General features: G+C 36.3%; 1 protein-coding gene across 4 annotated transcripts in view; it reads right to left on the bottom strand.

Annotated features, from left to right (window-relative positions):
* Positions 1–434: 434 nt before the first annotated feature.
* Positions 435–27,376, bottom strand: part of CPSF2 (cleavage and polyadenylation specific factor 2) — a 31,039-nt gene continuing 4,097 nt past the window's right edge. For 2 of the 4 annotated variants that reach the window (XM_004311525.4, XM_019918777.3), the window contains 14 exons: positions 23,159–23,340; positions 21,913–22,072; positions 21,728–21,833; positions 20,587–20,716; positions 18,534–18,649; positions 17,213–17,400; positions 16,236–16,526; positions 9,462–9,562; positions 8,930–9,130; positions 6,920–7,072; positions 5,970–6,195; positions 4,551–4,850; positions 3,197–3,331; positions 435–2,799 (listed from right to left, as the gene is read on the bottom strand). In XM_004311525.4, coding sequence (XP_004311573.1) covers positions 2,707–2,799; positions 3,197–3,331; positions 4,551–4,850; positions 5,970–6,195; positions 6,920–7,072; positions 8,930–9,130; positions 9,462–9,562; positions 16,236–16,526; positions 17,213–17,400; positions 18,534–18,649; positions 20,587–20,716; positions 21,728–21,833; positions 21,913–22,072; positions 23,159–23,307 — 2,349 coding nt within the window. In that variant the 5' untranslated portion in view covers positions 23,308–23,340 and the 3' untranslated portion in view covers positions 435–2,706. The remainder of the gene's footprint in view (positions 2,800–3,196; positions 3,332–4,550; positions 4,851–5,969; positions 6,196–6,919; positions 7,073–8,929; positions 9,131–9,461; positions 9,563–16,235; positions 16,527–17,212; positions 17,401–18,533; positions 18,650–20,586; positions 20,717–21,727; positions 21,834–21,912; positions 22,073–23,158; positions 23,341–27,376) is intronic. The other 2 variants (XM_073800104.1, XM_073800105.1) reach the window with 1 other exon arrangement.

Genomic DNA, 27,376 nt, shown 5'->3' on the forward strand with positions numbered 1-27,376 from the left:
GAAACCACAATAAGATACCTCTTCACACACACTAAAACAGCTAAAATAAAAAAGATGGTGAGTAACCAGTGTTGCCGAGGACATAGGAATGTAAAATGGTGCAGTCACCTTGGAAAACAGTCTGGCAATTTCCCAAAAGGTTACACAGAGTTACCATATGACCCAGCAATTCTACTCTTAACGTATATGCCTCCCCAAATCGAAAACATATGCCCATACAAAAAACCTGTACACAAATGTTCATAACAGCATTATTCATAATAGCCAAAAAGTGGAAACAAACCAAATGTCTCTCAACTGATGAGTGGATAAACAAAATGCAGTATGTCCATATGGAATATTATTCAGCCATAAAAGAATACTGATACATGCTACAGCATCGATGAATCTTAAAAGTTACGCTAAGTGAAAGAAGTCAGACACAAAAGGCCACATACTGCATGATTCCATTTTTATGAACTGTCCAGAATAGGTAAATTCATAGAGACAGAAGATAGATTAATGCTTGCCTGGGGCTGAGGAGAAGCGAGAATGGGGAGTGACTGCTAACGGGTACGGAGTTTCTTTTCGGGGCGATGAAGTATTCTGGAATTAGATGGTGGTAATGGTTGCACAACTCTGTAAATATACTAAAAAATAATAATAAATGTAACTTTAAAAGAGTGAACTTTAAAAGTATGTGAATCGTATCTCAAATTTTTTTAAAAAGGCAAAGGCCCTCCTTAGAAAACTGATTTTCTCACTTCTGTTTCAGGCCACCTACTGGTTCATGAAAATATAGAAAGTTTGCAATGATACTTGACATTTATAATCCCACTGCCACAAATATTACAACAAAATTTCTTTTTAACCAAATTATAGCTATCAGCTGATGGTCCATTGTATTTATTTTGCCTCTGCACAATGACGATCTGAAAGTGCCTCTGAGTTCATGATTTACCTCAGAGTCCTTTTTAAAATTTATATTTTTCTTAAGTAACTGAGACTAAACAAATGCCTTCATTTTAGAAATTTTAGTAATACTGTCATCTAGAAACAGGTAAAAATATTGCTCCTGCATTGACATTAGTTAGCACAGCCATCTTCAAGCAGTACTTTAAAATTTAATTCCTGTGCATAGGACAATAAAAACGCTAGGCAAGAGACAATTTTTCAATATCACTATTGCAATGTAATATGTATAACCAGATGCTTTAAGCCATGAAACAAATGCAGACTTTCTTTCTCCGGAATATAAATAGGATTCTAGGCTTACTCTATTCAGTAGTAAGAGTTTAAGTGATTTTTTTTCCAAAGCTCTGCAAAGAAAACATACTCTTTATCTTCATCGTCTGTAACTTGTTTTGTGTGTCTGGTTTTCAGTACCAGAAGGCTGTAAACTTTGCATTAGCAATTTAACTCACAATAAAAGCTTCCTAAGCATTTGAAATAGAGTGAAATATTAATTCTTGTCTGACATCACTGGGTTGTATTATACATAGTTCCATATAAGTTAAACAAGAAATCTGACCCTTCTAAAAATGCTTAAGTGTAAAGAGTAGGGTTTAAATAAGAAATAAACATCAAGGTCTGTCGTGATTAAGCTACATTCTAAAAAAGCACCCACAGATTACAATAGGGTGACATGACTTTCATTTTTAAGTTCAATGAGAACTGCATATACTGTTTTTACTCTTAAACACAAGTGGTTTATACTGTATCAGGGATGCTAGCCCCAAGAAAGAGATGAACATAGAATGGATGGCCTTATTCAACTTCAGTATTATTTCTGTAGTAATGTGTATAAAATCCAACCACTGCTTGGGCAACCTTAGGAGAAAGCAAGCCTAAGAGATGAAGACCTTTACATCCTTTAATTATACTGCTACCTTATAAAAATATGAGGTTCAACATTTGTTTCCCTAAAAGCAAAGCACAAAACAGTCTCCAGTACAGTAACCTAGCTGATAGTTAAGATGTGTTTAAAATGTATGCAGGACCTTTAAGACTAGAACACGTCAAGGAGTTTTTTCTGAATTATGTATATTCAAATGATGGTGTTATAATTCAAGCTGAACAACAACAACAACAAAATCTTGATAAAAAAGGAAATGGGAGAAATAAAAACTGGTTTCTGAACCAAATGTGTACCATCTCACAGTAGAGTGAATTACTGGGAAACGTAGGCATGGAGTAGATAAGCTCCCTGTGAAGAAAACTGCATACAGGAATTCAAAAGAATTACAGCACACACTCTGTTTTTTTTGTTATTTAAATACATAGGCTCAAAAAACTGTTTCATCAGGTTTTTCTTATAGTGCATCTTTTTAAGATAAATTCTCATTTTTCATTCCAGGAAATGTAAGAAACAGTTTGCAAGAATTCATGCAAACATGTTTCTCTAAGGCCATGAACTGGTTTGCTAAGTTGCATTGTTTTATTCAAGTAACAAGCCCTTCTAGAATAAGGGGTCTCTAAAAGAAGCCAATCACCTTCAACTCCAGGGCCTGCACACTTGTAAGGATCTCTCACTCTGAAAGCCAAAAGGTAGCATGCTCATTTCAGCATTAGCAATATGGTTTCTATTTACATTTTAAAAAATCTAATGCATGTTCAATTTTTCTGGCAGATTCTTTTTGTATGTTACAAAACGAAAATGCAAAAGCTTAGAGTAAGAATCCTTTTTTCTTAGAAAGGTCAAACAGATACTTCTTGACATCATGTCCTTTACACAATGGCATACTGTTCATATAAAAGGTCTCTTATCCTATAAAAATCTTGACAAAGGCAGCCTTCTAATCCAATGCGTCCAGTTTCCGTCTAGAAACCAAGTAAAAAAATAAGTTATTTAGCAGACTTTCTATCCATTAATATGCAGACATAATAATCAAACTATATTAACTAGATTGCTCTATGACTGATTAGGAAATGGACTGCTCTGATTCACAGAATATGGATATAATATTCAAGTCATGAATTTTACATACACATAAATGTCACAGGAGTCAAATAATAAAAATTTACAATAAAATTATATATCACGTCTTTGAGAGTCACTTTTAAAAGCCATCAAGGTCATCACTATAAATGTGATGTCTTCACTATAAACTACTGATCTCCAGTGTGTAAAATTAATTCAATCAAGAATTACAGAATTCAAAATAACTAAACATCAGGAGCATCTGTTCAATTCAGCCCTTCTTAAAAACACACTTACTCTACGGACTGCTACTTGATTGTTGCAAACGAGTACACCTCCTACGAACTCAGCTTGGATCCCCTCCCTTAAAAGAACTTGTTTGAAGTCCGACAGTCTTGGTTCATTCATAAAAACTGACTGATGTCCAGGAACCTTAGATAAGGTTAAAGGGGAAAGAAGAACTTCAAATAAAACACCAGACACACAGTTGTACTGAATAAAGTGAAATAACACATGATCTCTAAGATATTTCCTATTATCCCCTGAATTCCTTTGACAGATCATTTCAAGACTATAAATCACATTCCAAGTTGTTAGTCTGAATTTTACCTCATTATTTTACATTACAAAGCCCTTCACATTTCCTGAATGTTTCACAATCAATTTTATTAGTCGTGCCTCACAATAGCAGAACGCCGTTTGATAATGTTATGCTCTTCACTCCCCCACTTGCCTAAGGGGGTCAACTAGAGTGTGAGTAGGCAGAACTGAACAAAAAAATTCATTTTCCAGATCCCAGTCCTTTGTATACAGTTCAGAGGATAATTCTCCCCTGATCCCACTTCCACTTTCCTTCCTCCCTCACAGTGAATGCGTGGGTTTTAGAATCAGAAAGGCAAGTGGTTCAACCTAATGCCGCTGCTTTGAATATATTCTCTAGCCATAGAGGACATACGCTCTGAAGTTGCTTTGACGCGCGCCAGCTTTAGCACAGAGAGAAGAAAGTTCCTAATTCCTCCCCACAATTTTGTTGTACTTGAAGGGAATCCAATGACAGAGGCCGTCTCTCCATTCTTTATTGCATAGAAGGGCCAAAGACATCACTTGACAGTCGTGTCAGACTCTCATAATATAGTTTTAATATTGCTGTAAGTTAATTACCTGGAAGCTCTGCCAGTTAACTAGCTATCTCTTGAGAACACGTAAATAAAATACTAGACTAAAACTATTCCTATAGGAAATAAATGATTTCTAACTGCATCAAAACCAAAAGTGTTTAAGTTGAATCAATAACACACAAAAATGGAGTACAAGAGTATGACATTCTTAGAAAATTATAAATCTCCTGACTGGAAGCAGGTAGATGACCCTCACAATCATCAAACTTAATATTTAAAAATCCATACTGAAAAACAAATCATGAAACAATTATGTATCTTATAAGAAGATCTGCTACAGGTTTCCTTACTATCGTTATCATTCTCTAGCCATAGAGGACATACGCACGCACACTGAGACATACCTTGAGTAATTTTTTTTAAACTCCAAAATGAGCCTATATATGACATATTTTAAATGGTTAAAAACATTTAAAAAAACATTCAAAGGATGACAAATTAAAGGAGAGAGAGAAGCAGCACATGCTTTTTACCTCATGAGGTGGTAAGGGTTCCAAAGTAGGAATGATCTCACTTTCTTCACCTGTTTCTTTCTCATCGTCTCCAAACAGACTTTTCATGGCCTTCTGCTGTGCTATAACGCTAGAATCTGAAGGAGCATCCACTTGCATTTCTGAGTCTTCTCCGTCATCCTTTAGTTCTCCTTCTTCTAAAATAACTCCTGTGTCCACTTTGGAAACTCTCATGTCTAAGACACCATCTATCCAAGCTAATTCAGCATCTTTTGCCTTACAAAACTGAAGGGAGCTGACAAGTGAATCTTTTAATCTCACCTAGATATGATGCAAAGGGGAGGGAGAGAAACAATGCCCAAAGAGTATAACTTAACAATTAAATATGACCTATTATTATTTTCTAACTCTAGTACTGTGTATTAAAATTTGAAAATCTTTCATTCATCTAATCTTCACTGTAACTGGTAATGACCTAATGGCCTGTAAAATCATAGGGCCCCTGTCTACTTTCTTAAGGTTCTTAACCTTGACTGTACATTGGGACCACACGGGAATTTTTTTTTTTTTTTTAACATTAATGCCAGAGTCCCACCTCCAGCGATTCTAATATAACTGGTGAGACTAAGGCCAGAACACTGAGCCCCTTGACTCCCCCAAAGCTCTCCAGATGTGTAGCCGGGGTGGAGAACCACTGATCAGTCTCATCCCCAGGACCTGATGCTACTTCAGGAGTACTGAATGGCTTAGGGTTTCCTCAATATACCACGCAGTTTCACACCTCCATATTCCTGGAACGCTGCTTCCTCTTGTTCTGCCCAGAATGACGCTGCTGCCTGGTGAATTCCAATCCATTTTTTCCAAACAAATATAGACACCACTCTTGCCTGACCTGATACCATCTCCCACTACCAGATATGAGTTAATCAAGCCTTCCTCTGTGCCATTCCTGTTTTCTATACCTGTCTCCATTTTTTTCAATTAGGAATAGAACCTTAACATCTGTGAATTTTTAGAAAACTTCTGAATTCCTAAACACTCCCCATTCCCCTCACCTCTATACTTTCACAAATGTTGTTCCCTCTGCCTGGAACACTTTTTCTCCCTCTCTTTACCACTCTATATGCCACCCTGACAACCCATCTAAATAGCCGTCGGGATTCAGCCTAGTTATCCCTTCCTCTGGGAAACTGTTTCTAAACCTCCCAAATTTGGGTTGCAATCTCCCTCTTTATACACTCATAGCATCCTGTACTTCCTCTATCAGAGGTATAACAGTATGATAAATGCTATTTCCTTGTTACAAGCCCCACAGACTATAAAATCTGCTAGGACAAGGGACCACATTTGTTTCACTCACCACCATATTCCTAATCTATCTGTCCTAATCTGCAACAAAAAGTACTTATTTCTATGTGGCTCAAATGCCAGCATACTTACCTGGTAGATATGAGTTTCACTAGTGGCATCGACTGTTTCATGTAGCTTTGGCATGTACACTTTAATATCTTTCCCACCAAACCCACGGCAGCACTCTGCAAGATCCTGACTGGCCTCTGGTGGTCCATGGACAATGATCAACTGTCGTGGTTTCATCTGATTGATGATTTTTTTAATGGAATCCCCATCAGAGCGTCCTTCATAGTCTATGTAAGTAACCCTGGCTCTGTAATTACATGATTATTCAAGCTTACTTTTCTGGTAAGTTAATTCTAAAATTAGGTTTTTAATGGCTTTTATCATCAGGAAAGAAATGTATCAATATGTAGAATGAGGATTTGAGGAATACACGTGTTACATTGTTAATATGTATTTTTGAGCTCTTAGCCATACCCAAGAATGTATACTAGATGATACCACTAGACAAAAAGCCACTTTGCTCTCTGATAACTTTAAAAATTATATTCCAAAATGATCATTTACTGGTGTTAACTGCACTAAACAGAGAAAAAAAGGTTCACAATTTTTAAGGCACAGTGGTTATTTTTAAGACACAGTGGTATTTTTAAGACGTTAATGCACTCGCAGAGATGTTTGAGTCAAGGAGTTTATTTTATTAAACAAGAGTTTAGAAAAATTAAACTTGGAATTATATAAGCTCACCTGCTACTAGACTTACTAGAAAGACCAGAAAGAATGTTTTTTCACATACATGTAAAATTTAAAGTTTAACCCCCTCCTCACCACCAATTCATTTTGGCATTCAAATATCATTAATGAAGGGAAAAAAAACACCATACTTCACAAGAAGAAAAAAATTACATTTTAAAAGCACAAACTTACTAGAGGATATTCAGAAATCTCACTTTTGAAACAATGTAAATTATGTGACTCAAGCGCTTGAAATTTTACCTCCTAATCTATGCTCAAAATGCAACAAGAGCACTTACTTTATTTCTATAGATTCTGTTGTAGAAATACACTTAGTAGGAACATCAGATAAATCCTGATCCATGGGTTCATCTCCATTTGTCAGGCCAGACTCTAATTTGCTTTTTTCTTCTTCAGTAGCTTGAAGTTCTGGCACTAAGAAATCCTCTGGTCTAAATAAAAAGTCTCTAATTAGAAGCAGTAACAAGCAAGCCAATATTATTTAATACATACAACTAATTAGTAGATGGCATAATTTTTAGACTCCTCACATATATCAAGATTCAAATACACATTTGATCCAAAGTCAGTGCAACTTCACAATATCAATTATCAGATGACTGCATGTATTACGTTCTTCATGACCATCAAGGAGTACACTTTAAAACACACCCTGTGGGTGAGTGAAAAGGCCCTACCTACACACGTCATTAGAAGACCTTAGTGGCTATCATAAGGATTCTTGCAACCTGGCCCTGCATTTGTTTCAGTAATTCTTTTTCTCAATTTCTGTGGTTTCTCTTGTCAATTTCCAGTCCTTATAAATCTCAGATCTCCTTTGGTTTCCTTAAGACACCCACATTATTCCTTCCCTGCCCGACGAAAGCAGATGACTCTCCATTTTTGCACATTACAGAGAAACCTGAGATACAAAATCATTAGCTCCCTCAAGAGCCTTCATCTTTATTTCAACAAACTACTAGCACAACTATTTTCCAATATCAGAGAGAGTTCTACATTAAAATTAAAAAGCAAACTTTTTTTAATGTTCTCTCTAATCTCTTTATTTATCATGCCCTACCCCCAAATCCCCTCACACTCCTGAGAATCCAGGCCTCTGTCACCCAACATCTAGATTGCTGCAGGAGCCCAACATCTCCAACTGTAATCCACATAACAACTGTAGTAGCAACCACTTAAAGTGCGTTTACTATGAGTCAGGTTCTATGCTAAGTGCCTTCAAAAGCATAACCTCGTTGTATTCTTACCCCCATATTTCAGATAAGAAAATTGAAGCTAAAGAGCACTGTCCATATGATAAACAGATTGGCCATTAATTAAGTGAAATGGTAAGCAAACTCACCAATACGGTTTAGATTGTTAGTTTTTCTCCCTACTATTTTAGAGGGCCAAGTAAACAGTAGAATTTTCCTAATTAAATTCAAGGATGACCTAAGACCATAGGCTCAAGATATTTACAAAGAAAGTAAAAGAGAGGGAACTAACTGTGTTGCGGTGGCAAGGGAGAGACAGGAAAGTTTTCCAGTGGTTTGTGAGGCCAGATTCAGCAGCCTGAAAGCTTGGGATGGGAAGGTAGAACCAAGCTGAAGGAAGAACATGGGTAAAGGCATGACATGAAAAAGCTGAGCAGGGGGAAACTGAGAGAAGGCTGGAACCACCAGAGTGGAGAACACACACTGCTGTAAGAGAAATATAGAGAAATATAATAGAAAAGTAGGGAGAAACCAAATTGTGAAAGACAGCGTGCATTATGCTAAAAGGCAGTTGACATTTACTGATCTTTATTCAGGATAGTAGTGTTTTCAAACCTGTGATTAGAATGTGTGATTTCAGTTGTTTTTCTAATAGTGGGTATAGATTTGGTAGATTTTCTATGGTTCCACTCACACTATCTCCTATTCTTCTTGTAACTAAAACATGTGTGCAACACTACTTGAGACATAACCCATTTCCCAAACTTAACATAACCTCAGCCGTCAAAAGTTCTTCCTATCATGTTTTTCTCCAATGCACATCCCTTACCTCTTTTTAAGTGGGGAGGGCATGAAAGAGTCCTGATCATCATTTTAAACATTTCACATACCTAAGTAATAAAACTACCAGTTTTCCTTTATTATTAACTCTCTATATGTTCCTCAACCTTTCTATTTTTATATTTCAAACTACAAGCTGAGATACTCAGAAACTAAGTACATGATGACCAGAAAGACCAAATTCTTTGAGCTAGAATGACAATACAGTTACTACCTCCAATCTGTAAGAAAGAAAAACTTGTTTTGCTCACATACTTGATAATTTCTCCATATTCATCCCATTTAATTCTTTCTTCTGGGGCAGGAAACATAGGATAAGACTTTTTAGCCTGTTTGAAGAAACTTCCTTTGCGACTACCTTCACCTTTCATCATCAGGTCATGCTTAGTCTTATGAGCTGATGGCTGGTCAATATCTTCCTCAACGTCACTCTCATCACTGGAATCTATGTCTGCCCTAAGGGAGTTTGGGAAAAGATAAAGGTCATAAAGTCCCCAAAAGACTTTTAATTAATATTTATAAAATTATTAATGAATTAACATTCACTATTAATTCAATGATAATGATAATATTACTGGATTGATATTTCGTGACATAGAGCATTAACAGCCAGTTAGCAAATTAACGTTAGCACTGAAAGGATTTAGTATTCTAGCACCACTGGAAAGATGTAATAAAAGTAATAAAGTCAAAAGAAAATTTAAATATTTTCAATTAAACGTTTTTGTCCAGAAATAAGTTATCAAATTACTTAGATAAACTTCTAATCTGTCTGAAAACAACTTACTCTTTTGACTGTTCAAGTTTTTTAGCAGCTTCTTTCTTTAGTTTCTCTTTTTCCAAGTATTCTTCAAGTTCTTTCCCTTCAAGTTTCACACGTTTCCTCAACTACAGAAAAATAGCAGATGAAAGGAAATATCAATATTAGGGGATTAAGGCAGTGGGGTGTGAGATACATCACATCTCTAAATTGATTCAGCATCTTTAAACTAAATTTTCCTCTGAAATTATTTAAGTTTCCATCATGTGCAATTACAGATCCTATTTAGATTAGGACTAAAACTGAGCTGTCACATTTCCAGGATGGGTTTAATTTAAATCAAACTGGCTAAAAATCACCAATCAGGCAAAGAAAATACAGAGAAGTATTTTTATAATTTGGTGTAGGTGAGACCTACACATGACATAAAACCCACAAGAAAACGTGAATAAATATGGTGACAGGGAAAAAAATATTCTGACATTTTAAATCTCATGAAATTTAAAGAAACTGAGAAAATTATTTGCAGCACTATTTGACTATCAGAAGCCACTCTGTCCTAAGAGCTCTTCCAAATCAGTTAAGAAAAAGATCAAAAAAGGACAAAATGATATACAAGCAATTTATAAAATAAGAAAAATAACTAATAGCCAAAAAAAGATATATAACTTTACTAATGATTTTTGAAAAAAATTTAAATGTAATACCATCTTTTAATTTATGGAATTGGCAATGCTAATTACTAATGGAGAAAGGGTACTTTCATCTGCTCTGGGAAAATTAGTGCAACTATGTTAGAAGGCAGTTTGTCAACATCTAAAACTAAAAATGTGCTTGTCGTTTAACACAGCATTTCTACTGCTAGGAATTTATCCTACTGAAATGATCACACAAACATGAAGAAAAAAAGTACATGGCAGCAATGTTTGTAATAGTAAAAAACTGGACATAACTTTAAAATCCATCAACATGGAACGATTAAATCAGTAGTTCCCAAACTTTTTGATCTCTTTTAGACTCTTAAAAATTACTGAGGGCTTCCCTGGTGGCGCAGTGGTTGAGAATCTGCCTGCCAATGCAGGGGACACGGGTTCGAGCCCTGGTCTGGGAAGATCCCACATGCCACGGAGCAACTAGGCCCGTGAGCCACAACTACCGAGCCTGCGCGTCTGGAGTCTGTGCTCCGCAACAAGAGAGGCCGCGATAGTGAGAGGCGTGCACCCCCATGAAGAGTGGCCCCCGCTTGCCGCAACTACAGAAAGCCCTCGCACAGAAACGAAGACCCAACACAGCCAAAAAAAAAAATTCTGAGAACCTCAAATAATTTTTGGGTTTTGTGGGTTATATTTATTAATATTTACCATATCAGAAATTAAAACTGAGAGATTTAAAAAATATTTATCTGTTCATTAAAAAGTAATAAAACCATTCATTACATGTTAACATTAACATCATTTTTTACAAAAGATAATTATAGTTTCCAAAGCAAAAAAAATTAGTAAGATGTATGGCATTATTTTACATTTCTGCAAGTCTCTTTAATATCTAGCTCAATAGAAGACAGCTGGAGTCTCACATCTGCTTCTGCATTCAATCTCTTGCAATATATTGTTTTGGTTAAAGTATATGAAGAAAATCCAGCCTCACACAGATGAATAGTTGGAAAAAATTTTTAAATAGCCTTTTCATGAATATTCTTCTTTGATATTACATTAAAACTCAGAAAGTGGTAGTTTCTTAAAAGTTAGTTGTAATGTGGAATCTGTAACCATACCGATAACTTTTATACTCTGTTACTAAAATTTACTGATTTATCTTACACTTTGACTGCATCTTTTATTTGTACATTATTTTGCAACTTCATGCAGTAGTTATTTGGAAAATACTAGTTCACTAAGTTACACAGATCTTACAAATATTGACAATATTTTTAAAAATCACATTTGCAAATATCACCACCAATCTCATCAGAAAAGTCTTTTAAGTTGTCAGTCTCACAGTGACGGGTGTAAGTTTTCCAAAATTCTAATTTTCACTTGAAAGTTTCAATTTTATCAGATTGAGGCAAGAAATGCTGTCAATTGTTTTCCTTAGATCCACAAGCGCAATTATTTATTTTTGGGAAAATATTTGCCAAATAGCCAAGTCTGAATAACTATGTCATTACTTCAAGTAAAACCAGTGTTTCAGGGGAAAAAAAGTGGCTAGTTTAACTCAACAACTGAAACAATTACACAAGGGGTGTTCTTCAGGACAAACATCATACTTCAGTACGCAACACGAGTGCTTTTGTATATTTCACATCTTGGCACTCAGATTATTTAAAAAAACCTTTTTACTAAAAGGATTTAATGAAGTTAGTAACTTTTACTGCTTCATCAAGGACATTCTTAAGTGAAACTGACTTTTTTGAACTACAAGTGTGTGGTAATGAAAAATGCAGTGATTAATACAGTTTGGTGCCACTGCCCTGATTTATGCTAAGGCACCAGCACTTTACCCACCATTGCTTTCACTCGTCAATATAAATGTAGACACAGTAAAAGGCAAATAACATCTTAATATTATCATGAAAAACAGTCTGTGGACTCCATGAAAGCATCTCAGGTAGTCCCCAGGGGTCCTTACACCATACTTCTGGGAACCACTGGATTAAATAATCAAAGTACATATACATAATGTATTATTAAAGAATTATTAAAAAGAATTCATTCACTTATTCAAAAACATTTGAAAATTTATTAATACCAAGTATTAAATACAGTAAATCTGTATCTACTTTCACTGTTCAAAAATATGTGGATAATTTGGCCCCATTTCTTTTTAAAAAAAAATCATATAGATATTTGTATGTAAAAAGAAAAAGAAATCTAGAACATATATGCTTCAAAAATGTCAAGTCATGACAACTAAATGCAATGTGTAATCCTGGATGGGATTCCGAACAAAAAAGTAAAGGGTTGGGCTTCCCTGGTGGCGCAGTGGTTGAGAGTCCGCCTCCCGATGCAGGGGACACGGGTTCGTGCCCTGGTCCGGGAAGATCCCACATGCCGCGGAGCGGCTGGGCCCGTGAGCCATGGCCGCTGAGCCTGAGCGTCCGGAGTCTGTGCTCCGCAACGGGAGGGGCCACAACAGTGAGAGGCCCGCGTACCGCAAAAAAAAAAAAAAAAAAAAAAAAGGAAAGGATAATTATAAAGGACATTGTTGGAGCATTCACCAAAAGTCAAGGGGAGTCAGTGGATGAAATGGTAGTATCATATCAGTGCTTATTTCCTTATTTCAATGGATGTATTATACAACAGTTTTGCAGGAGAGTCCTTGTTTCTAGGTAATACACACTGCTGTGTTTAGAGGTAATGATGGAATACCTGCAGCTTACTTTCAAAAAAATATCTAATATTGTGTATAAAATTATAATGTATAAAATTATACATTTTATATATGTATAAAAAGAAGTCATAAGGCAAATCCAGTAAAATGTTGACAACTGGGAAATCTGGGCATACTATTTTTTATAACTTTTCTGTTAACACTGAAATTATTTTAAAATAAAAAGCAACAAAAAAAATTAAACCAAAATCAAGTGTTTCTACTATATAGGATGGAAGAGTGATTTACATGTTACACCTGGCATCCCACATTTGCTTACTTGGAAATAAGTTCAATTTAGAAAAGCGTCATTATTTTCCTGTAGTACACACTCTCAGCAATTTACATAGATCTCCATCTTAACCACAAATAAACTTTGACAGAACATTTACCTCAGGATTTAGTTTATGCCTGTTGCTATAATAAATTTTACTCTCCATCTTATTTTTCATTTAAGGTATCTAAAGTTAATGACTATATTCAAAAACAGATTTCTAGAATAGTCAACCCTAAGATGTTTTTCTCCCTAGTCCTTCACTGTATTACCTCCAAGTTATTCCTTTTTCCTAATCAAATTTACTCCAATTCATTAATCCTTATTCATTTACTGTTTCTTATCTTCTTAAATGAGTAAGATTTGACTCTAGAGAATGATAAATGTAGATGAAAAAATACCATACATAGTAAACTCTTATCTAACATGATAAGAAATCTGGTTTATTGCCTATTCACCTATTTGGTCATTCATGAATTCAACCAACACATTTATTGAGGACCTTCAATGTACCAAGCACTGTTCTGGGTGCTAGGGATATAAAAAAACAAGATCCCTTTCTCATGGAACTTGTATTCTAGTTGGTAGTAGGAAAAGGAAGACAACAAACAAAGGAAAGTATCAGATAGTAATGGGAGCTAGGAAAAATAAAGTAATGTGATGGGTTGGCAACTAACTGAGTAGTAGGCTGGTAGTCAGAGAAGCCCCACCTGAGGAGGTGACCTTTAAACTGAGACTTGAATGACAAGGAGTGACCAAGTGCAAAGCTGGGAAGAACATCAGAGGCAGGAGACCCTGATGCAGTGAAGCAGTGTTGAGCATAAAGACAGTGGAATGAGATATGGTCAGAAAAGTGGGTGGAGATCAGATCAGTGGGATCTCGAAAGCCCAGGTAAGGAGTGTGAATTTTATTCAAAGAGTAGAAGGAAGCCACCTGAGGGTTTAAGCAAGGGAATGACATGAAATGATGAATTTTTAAAAGATGCCTTTGGGAGTTGTTCAATGGGTACAGAACTTTTTGCAAGATGAAAAGTTCTAGAGATCTATTGTACACCAATGTTCATATAGCTAACACTGCTGTGCTGGACCCTTAAAAATGGTTCAGATGGTAAATTTAATGTTATGTGGCTTTACCACAATAAAATGAGAGACAGAGACAGAGTGAAAGGGAAAGATATGTCTTTGGCCGCTATGAGAAGAAAGGATTAAGGGAGTATAAAAGTAAAAACAGTGAAACCAATTAGAAAACCACTGCACAGTCCAGGCAACACCACTTAGCATGGGCTAGGATGATTGGGAGTGGAGATGGAGAAAAGTAGGCGGATTTAGGATATATCTGGAGGTTGAGTCAATAGGACTTGCTCCTGGATTAGATATGGGTAGTGAGAGAAAAGTAAGGAACTGAAAATAAATTTTAATAATCTGTGCATTAGAAGCCTGGATAGTGGTTACCCTTGGAAGGATAGGGAGGATCAGAAAGGGGGTATCTGGGGTACTGGTAATAGTCTGTTTCTTGATCTGGGTATAAGCTAGACAGGTGTGTTCAATTTGGGAAAATTCATCACGCTGTACACTTACAATATGCAAACTTTTCAGTATATATTACACTTCAATGAACATTTTTAAAATTTCTGTATTTGGGGCTTGAATAAATATGTGGAAAGCACTGCTAGTCCATGACATGAGGAAGACTCAGAGAAGAACAAGTTTGGGAGTAGAGGAGGAATAGTAAAAATTATTTTGGATGTCACCAAGTAGAGGGAAAAGGTGATAGATAATGGAGAGAAAAAGAATAACTACAGAAGAAATACCCCTAACAAGGTGAAAGGGCAAAGAACCCTAGACATATGGGGCTTCCCTGGTGGCGCAGTGGCTGGGAGTCCGCCTGCCAATGCAGGGGACACGGGTTCGAGCCCTGGTCTGGGAGGATCCCACATGCCGCAGAGCAACTATGCCCATGTGCCACAACTACCAAGCCTGCGCTCTAGAGCCCGCGAGCCACAACTACTGAGCCCATGCGCCACAACTGCTGAAGTCCGCGCGCCTAGAGCCTGTGCCCCGCAAGAGAGAAGCCACCGCAATGAGAAGCCCACTCACCGCAACGAAGAGCAGCCCCCGCTCACCGCAACTAGAGAAAGCCTGTGCGCAGCAATGAAGACCCAACACAGCCAGAAGATGGAACAATGATGATTAGCAGAAGTGGTGAGGTTCATGAATTGAAAGTCCCAATGGGACCAAAGAATTGTTGGCATGAGAGTACTAGAGAAAGTCAGCTATGAGACCAGAGTGGGATGCTTGAGGGAGAGATCTGGAGATCATAACAAGGTTAAAGGTATGACCATGGGAGTGGACAGCGTGATCATGGGAAGGGATGGCTGAGGTGGAGTGGAGGAACAGATCATTAAGAAATAAGGTGTCAAGGAACTGAGAGGGCCAAAAACTGGATAAATCATACATATGGATGCTAAAGTCATCAAGAATAGAGTCCTGAGTATGAGTGGACTGGATGACTGTGAACCAGGGTCTAAAGTCACCGATGAACAACAGAGAATGACCAAGAGATCAGTGTCTGAAACAAGGAGGGGTCAGTGTATTTTCAAGTCTGACAGCATGAACTACAGAGGGAAGAGAAATGGCTTGAAAGCTGCAACACAGAACAAGGATACCTACCCCGCCCAAAGTACACGAAACATGAAAGAGAAGGCTACAGGAAAAAGAAATCATTAGGAAATAGCCAGATTTCAATTACAGGAAGGATGTGAAAGGAATTTTTCAAAGAGCAAATACGAATACAGCATATATGCATACTCTCTGGGTATGGTTCCAGAGGGTACCACGGAAGGGTTCAATACTGAGAGTTTCCAATTAAGGAGCTCTGAAATATGTGCTATTAAAGCTTCTCTACTGTTAGTCAGATAAAAATCCTGAAACAACTTCAAGTTTTATTTTGGGTCACTGTTATAAACATCTTGTATAATGTACCCCCCAAACAATTTTAAGATAAGGTTCATGGACTTCCATGGCAGTCCAGTGGTTAAGACTCCGTGCTTCCACCGCAAGGGGCATGGGTTCAATCCCTGGTCAGGGAACTAAGATTTCACACGCCACACAGTGCGGCCAAAAAAGAAAAAAAATAAAGTTCAGATACAAGCACTTACCTCTATTTCTGTAATTTTTTCAGAAGGATTATCAATTAGGAAACGTGCTAAAGTCCCAGGAGTAGTTCTGTAAGTTAGAATGATCGAGTTTTTAGGGTCCTGGCACCACTGAATAAAGAGATCCCTTGAAAATCCACATTCTAGGTCGGGCTGGCTGGCAAGTACCACTTTAGGGCTAGGTACTCGAGCCAAGTCAGAAAGACCATGACATAGAGAGAGATGACGAAACTGAAATGGATTATTTCTTTTGTCTTCAAAACATCTCATCAATTTATCACTCATCCATTCTACCTAATATGGGGGGAAAAGGTGACAATAATTAGAAAATACTGTATTAAAACCTCAATGTATCCTACAGTAGTCAAGGAGTTCAAATTCCATCTTGTTTAAAGTCTTTTTTCCACCAATGGCTGCTTATATTTGTACCATGTTAATAAGCAGCTTATTGTCTGTTTCTATTCCCCATCAGATCTTCCCAGAAATTCATCCCTAGAAATCTCATTTTGCATTATGTTTCAGTTATAAGTCACCTTAAATCTTATTCAGAAGGCGGTATATAAGTTCTAAATGAATATCTTACCCCAGACATTGCTACTTCAAGAGAAAGAGCTTATCCAAAAGGAAGAGAAAAACAGATTCTAACAATTATATCCTATGAAGTAGGTTCTACTTTTGCCGTCATTTTACAGATTGTGATACTAAGCATTAGAGAACCAAGTTGCCCAGTCTGTAAAATGGGGACAAAAACAGAACTTACTTCATAGGATATATAAGGATTAAATGAAAATAATACACAAACTGTACAGAACAGTAAGTGGTTGATTTTTAGTTTCTATCATCATCATCATCATTACCAACATTATTATCATCAACCCCAAGAGAAAAAGAAAATCCAAAGGGCAATTAACACATTGTTTTCCATAAGCCCAATCTCTGCAGCAAACATCTTTATTACAAATGATAACATGAAAACAAACCTGGGACTTAGAAAACTCCACCACATTATAACTGACATTATTTAGGAGTGCCAATGAGTAAACACCCAATCCTGCATCTTTAGTTCTCCAAATTTGATCAAGGAGTTGAGCAAGTTCCAAAACCCTGCCAGCAGTGTCCACTGCTATTAACACATTTCCATCACCTCGAAGTGTTTCCAGGACATTTGCTGGAAAACAAGAATGTAAAATCCTTATAGAACATAACAATACTTTGCTATAAAATTAAAGATAACTTTATCTCCATGTTTTTACTATGAAGACTATAATTTATAAGAATGCCATTAACTCTCAATTTTTTTTTCCATTGAAAAATTATAAATCGGTGGTTTACAACCCTTTCCCCCACAGTATACATAGAAAATGACATTTGTATAGTATACTGGGAAAATTGGGTGAATAGGGCAAATGCAATCAGCCTTGGGTTTCCAGCTCACTCTGGTCTTACCTGCCTACCTCAATGAACTTCATTATAAAACATAATTCCCAAATTTATACACACACATTTATAGTTTAGATTAATACATACATGTTTTGTATGTATGTATGCCTGTAGAATAAAAGATAAATAATATTCCCTCTTCCAATAAAAGACTTTCTAGATGAAAGTCTGCTTGGAAATATTTAGTCAAATCAAACTCTAGCAAAAACAAACAAACAACAAAAAAATACCAAGAATTGAAAACTTCTTAAAAGTTAGAGTAACACAGTATATAAGTCATACTTTTTAAGTAGAAAAATGAAGGCAGTGGTATCAAACATGTTGAAAGTGGAATCCAATTTTCCCTGTTGAATTCCCATGCAGCTTACAAAAAAAGAATGTAAGGTAATAGGGCTCAAGCCAAAGCAGAAGCAACCAGGGATGGCCGAGATACATCTCTTTAGAATCAAGACTACTAGATTAGAGCATAAAACACCCAAACACCAAAATCAGCAGACTATTTGCACCCTCATTTACCTCCTTTGTTCATTTTTCTTTTCAAGTGTAAATGTTTTTCTAGTAGATTTATACGAGATCTTTATATATTTTGATGTTCCCTAGACATATACCAGTGAGAGCTAGCTATGTGCTGAATGGCAGGAAGAAACCAATCTTTATACCTATCCCACAGAAGTTAAATTCAAACCAATTAAAGCATCTTTTTGTAAAAATACTGATATGGTCACATAATATGTTTTCAAAAATACTAGAGTTAGCCAATCTCATATGACAAGAAAAATGTCTAACAGAACAGAATAAACAGTAATTCATACTACCATGTACTTCCACAGCTCTGTACAAAGGACAGTATGCAATACATACTCAGAAGTTGCTCGTCTCTTTGTTTTCTCCTCGGCTGCACATACGTAGCATTAAATGAATCTGTGATAAGTAGAGAGGGTCTGCTTAGCATTTCCAGGGAACATCCATTTAAGTGGCTATAACAAAGTTGAAGAAGAGGAATACTTTATATCATTTCAAATAAACAATAGCTTTTCTTACCTAAAAAATAACTTCTTTTATAAGGTTTTTTCCTTTTCTAACTATAAAAGTATACATGTTCCTTGATAAGAAAATCTGGTAAATTCAAAAAAGGAAAATTAAGCTCTTCCAGAGTACCATCACTCAAAAGATAATCGAGGGCTTCCCTGGTGGCACAGTGGTTGAGAGTCCGCCTGCCGATGCAGGGGACATGGGTTCATGCCCCGGTCCAGGAAGATCCCACATGCCGCGAAGCAGCTAGGCCCGTGAGCCATGGCCGCTGAACCTGCGCATCCGGAGCCTGTGCTCCGCAACGGGAGAGGCCACAACAGTGTGAGGCCCCCGTACCGCAAAAAAAAAAAAAAAAAGATAATCGATATAATATTTTGGGGTATATCTTCTAAGTACATAAATTTTTCTATGCGTATATAGGTATATGTGTTTTACAAAGGTGATATCCCATGTATATGATTATATACTCAGTTCTATATCCTACTTTTCTCCCATGACATTAAAATCATTTTCTAAATCTGATTTTTAACAATTATAAAAGCTTTCTGTTGTGTTTGTACAGTTTTTATTTGGTCATTTCCCTTTATTGATATTTAGGTTACTTTTTTTTTTTGCCATTATAAATAATCTGTCAAACAAAACTTTTGCAAAAACATTCAATTGCATTTCTAGTTGTTTCTTTAGGACACATTCCTAGAAATGTATTTATTAGAATATATGATATTGCTAAATGGCTTTCCAGAAAGGTTTGCCCTTTTTCAGAAAGCTCTCCCTTTTCCAGAAAGGTTCAGCCAGAAAGAATGACCAACTCACTAAATATTTCCCAGAAGAATACTACCATTTAAAAACAATTTTAACAGTATTTAATTTAAAAAATCATTATCATTTAAATTTTCTCTTTTTTGACTTTATAACTTTTGTCCATTTTGCAACTGGTATCTTTTTGATTGATTAATACCTGGTCTTATATAAGTCTTTGCTCAACTTGATGTAAATATTTTCCCTCGTTTATAGGTCTTTAATTTAGTTTGTTTCAGACATTTTAAACCTGTATGTAATCAAATCTAGCAGTCTTCCTTTGCAACTTGGTCCACTGCCTCTCTGCTTACAAAGTCTCTTCCAAATCAAGAGATCAGACTCACCAATACTGTTTCATTTTCTATTTAATTCTAAACCAACTGAAATTTATTTCATTATGTGGTAAAAAAAAAACACAAACCAAGTTTTTTCCCAAAATGTTTGAATACCATTTACTCAAATACCCATCTTTCCTCATTAACCTATGATTACAAGAGCCTAAAATTCAACTTATTCGTCTTAAATATTTCTTAATAAGATACAAAAGATCTTGAGGATACTGTAATCTAATATAGAATAGCTATGTACTTGATGTACAGAAATTACAAAAGAAGCCAAAACAATTTTATAGAAATGCTATAAGTACAAAATGAAGTTTTAAAATTAAACTACTGTGTCCCCTTTTAAAGGGAGTCTGACTTTAAATATAGTTATATTAGATGGTATTAATGACTTTATCAAAAACAGAAAAAACAAAAACACCCCACCTGCAAAGTTCCTCTAAATAGGTCAAGAACATATAAAATATAATTTGTTGTACAAAAATTAATCTCCTTTGCAACATCTCCAGAGAGAAATCTGTTTTATAAGTGGATATTTGCATGTAAATTTCAAAACAATGTCTTTTATCTCGTATCAAACTTTTTCCCTTACAATGCAAATAACTCTGAAAACATTCACTGTTTGATGTTTTTAAATTGCTCTAGATTTCTAGTTTAAAAAATAACTTTGTTTCTAATTTTCCCTCCAAAGAATGAAATAATACGAATTGCATTTCCATTAGCTTTTGTCTTGATATACCTACATCTCCCTCTTGTGGTTGAAGTCAACTGCATAAACAATTTCTTCTTCTCCATCTTTGACTATCTTCCATATTGTTCCACCTATCATATGACCAGCTGGCAGAGGTGTGATAGACAAGCCATGTCCTTTACCTATGTCAACAAGATAACGACAGTACTCAGATTTCTTTTTACAACCCTAAAGAAAGGTTACTTATTTTTAGCTATTTTTAAATAGGTAACATATGCAATGATACAAAATCCAAAAGTAAAAAGGCATACAGTGAAATGCAAGTCTCACCCACCTGTCCCCCAGCTACCCCATACCTTTATGCAGGCACTCTTGTCATTTTATTATATATTCTTGCAGATATATTTGTGCTGATAAATAGAAGGCTAGAGACTGCCATTACTATTTAATAACTTAGCATGAACTAATAAATTTTAATATTTCTATTGTGCACATAATTATCAAGTGTTTCCATCTTCGCTAACCTCTAAATTGACAATTCTTATCTCATTATGGTAAAGAATTATCGTACAGAAAACAAGTACAAGCAAAACTGTTAAGACCATTGTTACTTCCTGGCTAATCTTCAGAGTCCATTTTGTGCCATTTTTTCATATTTATGGGTTCAAATTTATGAGAATGTTTTAATATAATTCTCTCTATAGATGAAAAATGTATACTTAATATATGACTTCCTGACCTAATTAAATGACAATTTTCTTTTAATGTTCAATTCTAGAATTCAGGCATGTTCTACTCTGTGCTGCCATAGCACTTCATTGACTTCAATCACTACATTTAGTCATCTGAGCTACTCAACCTACATCTGATCTACTGTCCTCAACCTAACTATGAGCTCTTAGGGAGAGAATCTGGCCACATTTACCTTTGTGCACTATATACAGTAAACACTAAATAAGTGTTTCCCAAATTAAATGTGAAAAGGCTTGAGCTGTTACATTTTGTTAGAATATAGTCTGGAATATTTTAAAATTCAAATGACTTTGGGGAATTTCATAGTTCCCTATGAAAAAATGCTAATTTTTTATTCTTCAGACAATAGTGCCTATAATTTTTATGACAAATTCCCCTTGTACTTTTCAGTAGTTTAAACCCCATTAGTCCAATTATTTGCTACTGGAAACAGGTTTTACCTTTCAAATTCACAATCTGAGAGAATTTTAACTGCTGTATTTTATCAAAGGCTGCATCCACATCATCTAGTGTAAAGAGTGTAAAATCTTCTGTATTGTGTCGGGACTAAAAGAACAACACAAATAAAAGGTTAAAAATGCTCACTGCAGGAGTATTAAAAAAATTTTTTAATTGCTTAAATTACCTGATAAAGATCATACATGAACATCTGCCCCATTTTATAAACAGGAATGGTTGCATAGATAGCGCAGTTCAGACCCAACTTTCCGACAGCATACGGAAGGGCGCCAAGATGGAGAGGATCGGGGTGAGACAACAGTACTGCATCAATCTGGTGAACATGCCTAGAACACAATCAAAATGACTATTTCTCAGTCTTGTTCCCAAGGGTAAAGGCAGGATACTCAAAATTAATTTGCCAGTTCTGATTCCTCTCAGTACTCTGAATCGAAGACTATGCTGGGGTAAAAGAAAAAAACTAAGAGCTAAAATTATGCTACCTATGAATTTCAATTATTACTACCCCTGTCCTACATAGAGATCAAAACTATGGTATAAGTTGCACATAAATATATAGTGTCTAGACACATTTTTTTAAAAAAAGGAAAAAGAAAGGGAAACAGTAGACACCACACATAAGCTGATTTCAAGTGGCTATCTTGTATACTATTAATTTAAGTTCAAGAACTCAGCTTAGAATTTAAGAAATTGTTAAGGAAAGGATATTGAAGAGGCCACATATTTATTATGGATTTTTGTCTCAGCTTTTTAGCATGGTGACTGACAGTATATTCATGATAGTAAAACTTCAATTAGTCAATGAATAATATGTTCTCATCAACAAAAAAATAAGAAAAAAATTTTTTGTTACAAGTTCTAAGTGTTTTAAATGTTTAAGTCCTGGTTCCTTCCATAATTAGTACAATACTGCTAACGTAACTAAATTTTTCTTTGATGGATTAGTATCCTTTTGTATCTCACGGTCTTTATTCTAAGTATCAGTTCTCAAATTGAATCAAAAGATAACAGGAATTGCATCAAAAGGTAATAGAAAATAAGCTAATGTGATCTGACTGAAGAACTTTTACAAGGAAGGTTTTTCCTCTCTTCAAATTCTTATAAACTTAATCTTACTCTTTTTCTAAAATTAGGGTGCAAAAATTTCTACTGAGTTCCATCGACCAAGTAACAATTAACTTAATTGTTAATTAACACTGAATTTCAATTTCAATAAACACAGCTTGAGTCAATCAAAACTACACAAATAAAAACAGTCAGTATTTGGCTCTTCAGTATAAGTAAAACTAAATATTTTACTATCAACTAAATTAGAGCAAAAAAGCAAATACTGTGTAACATCAAAATGGTATAACAGTGTAAAAAAGAGAAGTTGATTTACTAAAAGTGTGGAAATATTAACAGCAACTTACTTCCTCAGGGAATCTATAATATCCATAGAAAAGTGCTCATCCCAGCCACAGTCCAATAAAAATCTAAACTCATCGACTTGGAGAAGATAGCAAAGAGCAGACTCTTCCTGGACCCCAGAAAGGGTAGTTAATTTGATAATAGATGTCATTTTTTCGGTCCAATAACAACAATCCAAAAGGTTCTTTCAATAGAAATAAAAACATAGTTAAACATAAAAGTCATTTTAAAGACCTATTTCCATCATTGCTAAGCGTAAAGGTACAAACATAATCTTACACACTCCTGTTTACAAAGAGTCCTTCTGTGGCTCCCCAGTGTGGTTTAATGAAAAGTAGTGGATTTTGGAATCAGACAGACCCGTATTTGAATCTACTCCTATGTGGTTCTGGGCAAGTTAATTAACTTTTCCTCACTTATGTATCCTAGTCTATAAATTATGAGTATTAATATATACATAAAAAGGATGTTGGAAGATTTCAAATAATGTGTAAATTACCTAGAATGGAGGCTACAAAGTTCCTCAATAAATAAATGTATACTAAATTAGTGAACCTATTCTTCACGGTAAATTTCTTCCTCCTTTATCTTGCTCTGTGATGACAGTAATTACACCGCATTACAGTTATTAGTTTATGGGTCTTTCTCTACTAGTAGACCAGTGGTTCTTAAATAAAGGGACCCCTGCCCCCGAGAATCTGATAAAGGGCTATGGACCTTTCCTTCTCCCCCCAGTCCTTAAAAAAAGATGAAAAGGCCCATATACATGTAAAAATTCATGTATTTTTCAGGGAGTTTAACGTTAAGAACTCTTGCACTGGAATGTGAGCAACTGAAAAACAGAGGTAGCACCTTATGTTTGTAATTTCTAAAAGAGAACCTGACACATAGTAGGTGCTCAACACATACTTGATAGAATATAGTCAGGATGCCTACTACATATTTCAAGAAGATACAACATGTACTGGAATTTAGGACCTAGAGTTTGTGTGCTATTAAACAGATGTTATTAAAAACACTGATTAGCAAAGTACAACTCCACAGCTACATTTCAGATCTTAGCTTTAGCCTTTCCTGGCTAACTACGCAAGTAAGAGAGGTCACTGCATATCTCACGATCCCTCGCCATCTGCCCAAGGTCATCTCAACAAACTAAGGTAAACCGCCCACCTTTCTTAACAGGCTGTCAGGGGGCTAATCCTGCCATATCATATCTCCCATCCCTGTTTACCTCGGTCATAGCCAAACATCCAAGACTCCTAGGTTATCCATAATCACTGATGTGTACATCTAATTGGACCCAATCCACTACCTCTTCTCCCTCCGAAATCCTTTCAGTATGCCCTCTGGAACTACTGCACTAACCTGGAACTTCAACCTCTTCTCTGAACATTCTCCTCACCTGCAAATCTTAACAGAAAACTAGTTTCTCCTGCAGGCTTCTCAAGAGGCCTTTTTTCCTCTTGTACTCCCTGACCTCCGAAGCAGGAAGGATGTGCTCCTTCCTCCTCACTGCAGCTTCCAACCTGTCTTCTCCTTCCTCCTCAAAATACTCCGGTCCCATTGAAGGTCATGCTGCCCAGCCAGCTCACTGTGAGCCTTTCCTATTCTTCCTTACTGCTGGCATCTATTAATCTGACCTCACTCACTGAGGACTTTTAGTTCCTGACTCAGTCTTCCTCTGAGTAGCTTCAATACTGACCTCTTAGTTCCTTGACTTTCTCAACTCCAATAATCTTCATTTCACTTCAGCTACCCACCACCACAGTCACAACCATGACCTTATCATGGCCAATAAGCTGCAGCACTTTCAAAATATCACCTTCAACTATCTCCCTCTCTCACTCCCACCTTCCTTACTCTAGAATTCTTCCTTACTCTAGAATTCCCACTGCAAAAATCCTTTAGCCTCACTGGTATCTCTATCACTGACTACTTTTTCACTGTCCATGACCCCCTCCTGTCTCCACTCATGTCTTACCATTGATCAGCGATCCATCATGATTATTTTGCAAAATACTCTCAAGTATCTTGCTGCTCTAATCCTTCTTTGTCTGAGGCTGGCAAAATCCCAACCCTCATTGATTCCAATGACTCACTTTGTCTATTCCAGCAGCTCAATGTTGCCAGAAGAGGAAAAAAAAAACAATCACAAAACTATGCTATTTGCTCTTCAAATTCATGGCCAAAGACCTCAAACAGGCACTATGTCCTACCTATCAATCTGATTTTTCTTAGTAGGTTGACTTTCCATCTCTGAGACCATCATTTCACATCTCCTCTTCTCTGCTCAAGTATCACACACCCTTCTCTCCATCCTACTCTCTGTTGATAATCTCACCTCATTCCTCAATTATAAAATAAAAGTAATCAGACAGTAACCCCTCATTTTCCAAACACCCTGTTAACCTATCTGCATGTATACTGTTGTGTCTCCTATCATAAGGAACAAATAGCTCAGCTCTCATCCAAGGCCAATCCCCTGTACGTGCTCTGAATCCCACTCTCGTTTCTCTTCTAAAGATAACTTCTTCAGTCATCTCCTCCTTCTCCTGTATCATCAACGTATCACTGATGTACCATTCCTATTAGCATACAAAGATACTCTAGAATTTCCCAACTTAAAAGAACCCTCTCTTAATTCTCCAATCCCCTGCAACTGCTTCATCATTTCTACACTCCCCTTTCACAGCAAAATTTCTCAGAATATTTGTCCACAGATGTGTCTCCACTTTCTCACCTCCCATTCACACTACTAAATCTGACTTCTTTCTCTACCCTATCACTACAAGAGCTTTCATCAAGGTCACTGACAAACCTCTATACAACTGAAGCCAACAGACATTTCTGTGGTCCCAAATTACTGGAAATCGTAGCAGCAATCAACAAAAGTAACAGCTCCATCCTCCCAGAAACACCTTCCTCTTCTCCTCTGTCAACCCTCTCCTGTTTTTCTTTATTTCTAACTGGCCATTCCTCACTCACCTTAGTTAATACCTCTTTCTCCCCTCAACCTCTAAATGAGGCAGTGCTTTTCAGCAGGACTTTCTTTTCTCTTTTCTCTCTAGGCAATCTTACCCAATCCCACAGCATTAAGACCATCTGGCCTCTGATGGCATCATCCTTGATTCCTTCCTTAACTTGTTGCTCACATCCAATCCATCAATAAGTCCTGCATTTTTACTTCTATTGTATTTCTCAAGTATAATAATTTCTCAAGTATTTCTTTCTATCTCCACTGTCACCAAGATCTCTAACTAGTTTGAGCTATTATTTTCCCTGCCTCAAATTTATTCTCTCAGAAACATTTTCTGACCACCCTAAAGTCCATCCCCACCTCAGTTACATCCTATAATGTGTACCTTCCTTCTATTTTCCTCAAAATAGTTAGTGCCCACCTGCACTTGCTGCCTATTTACTTACTCACTTTGTCCATCCCCTTCTCTCCTCTTAACCTCCACACCAGAATAATGACTCCATGAAAGTAGAGACTTGGTCTATTTTGATCATAGTTATATTCCAACACCCCACGGTGCCTAACACATAGTGGTGGTCAGTAAATGCTTCTTAAATGAATAAATGAAGATGGCTGGTATTAAATGAGCTTAATGCTGTTACCACACCATTAACAGCTACCTATTTACATGTATTTCCTCTGGCTTGGGAGAGCTCTCTGAATGCAGGACTAGGTTTGATCTATTTTTGTATCCTTACTATTTTAGCACATCTTACACGTAGTGGTTGTTTAACAAATAGTTACTGAAACAAAGAAGTTAAAATTAAAAATATATTGACTTAGGGACTTCCCTGGTGGTCCAGTGGTTAAGAATCCGCCTTCCAATGCAAGGAACGCAGGTTCGATCCCTGGCTGGGGAACTAACATCCCATATGCCACGGGGCAACTAAGCCTGCGTGCCGCTAACTAATGAGCCCACAGGCCACAACTAGAGAGAAGCCTGTGTGCTCTGGAGCCCGCGCAGCGCAACTAGAGAAGCCTGCGCCCGCCCACGCACCACAACAAAGATCCTGTGTGCTGCAACTAAGACCTGACGCAGTCAAATTAATTAATTAATTAATTTAAAAAAATATATTGACTTGGTGTGTTCCTATTTGTAAGGTATGAGATATACAAAGATACTAATTCTCTATCTGATGAAAAATGAAAAATTAAAAATATTTATAAGTACAGTTTTGGATAGGACTTGAATCTCCCTGTACCA

Source organism: Tursiops truncatus, chromosome 2 (genome assembly GCF_011762595.2).
Source record: "Tursiops truncatus isolate mTurTru1 chromosome 2, mTurTru1.mat.Y, whole genome shotgun sequence".
Taxonomy (NCBI): domain Eukaryota; kingdom Metazoa; phylum Chordata; class Mammalia; order Artiodactyla; family Delphinidae; genus Tursiops; species Tursiops truncatus.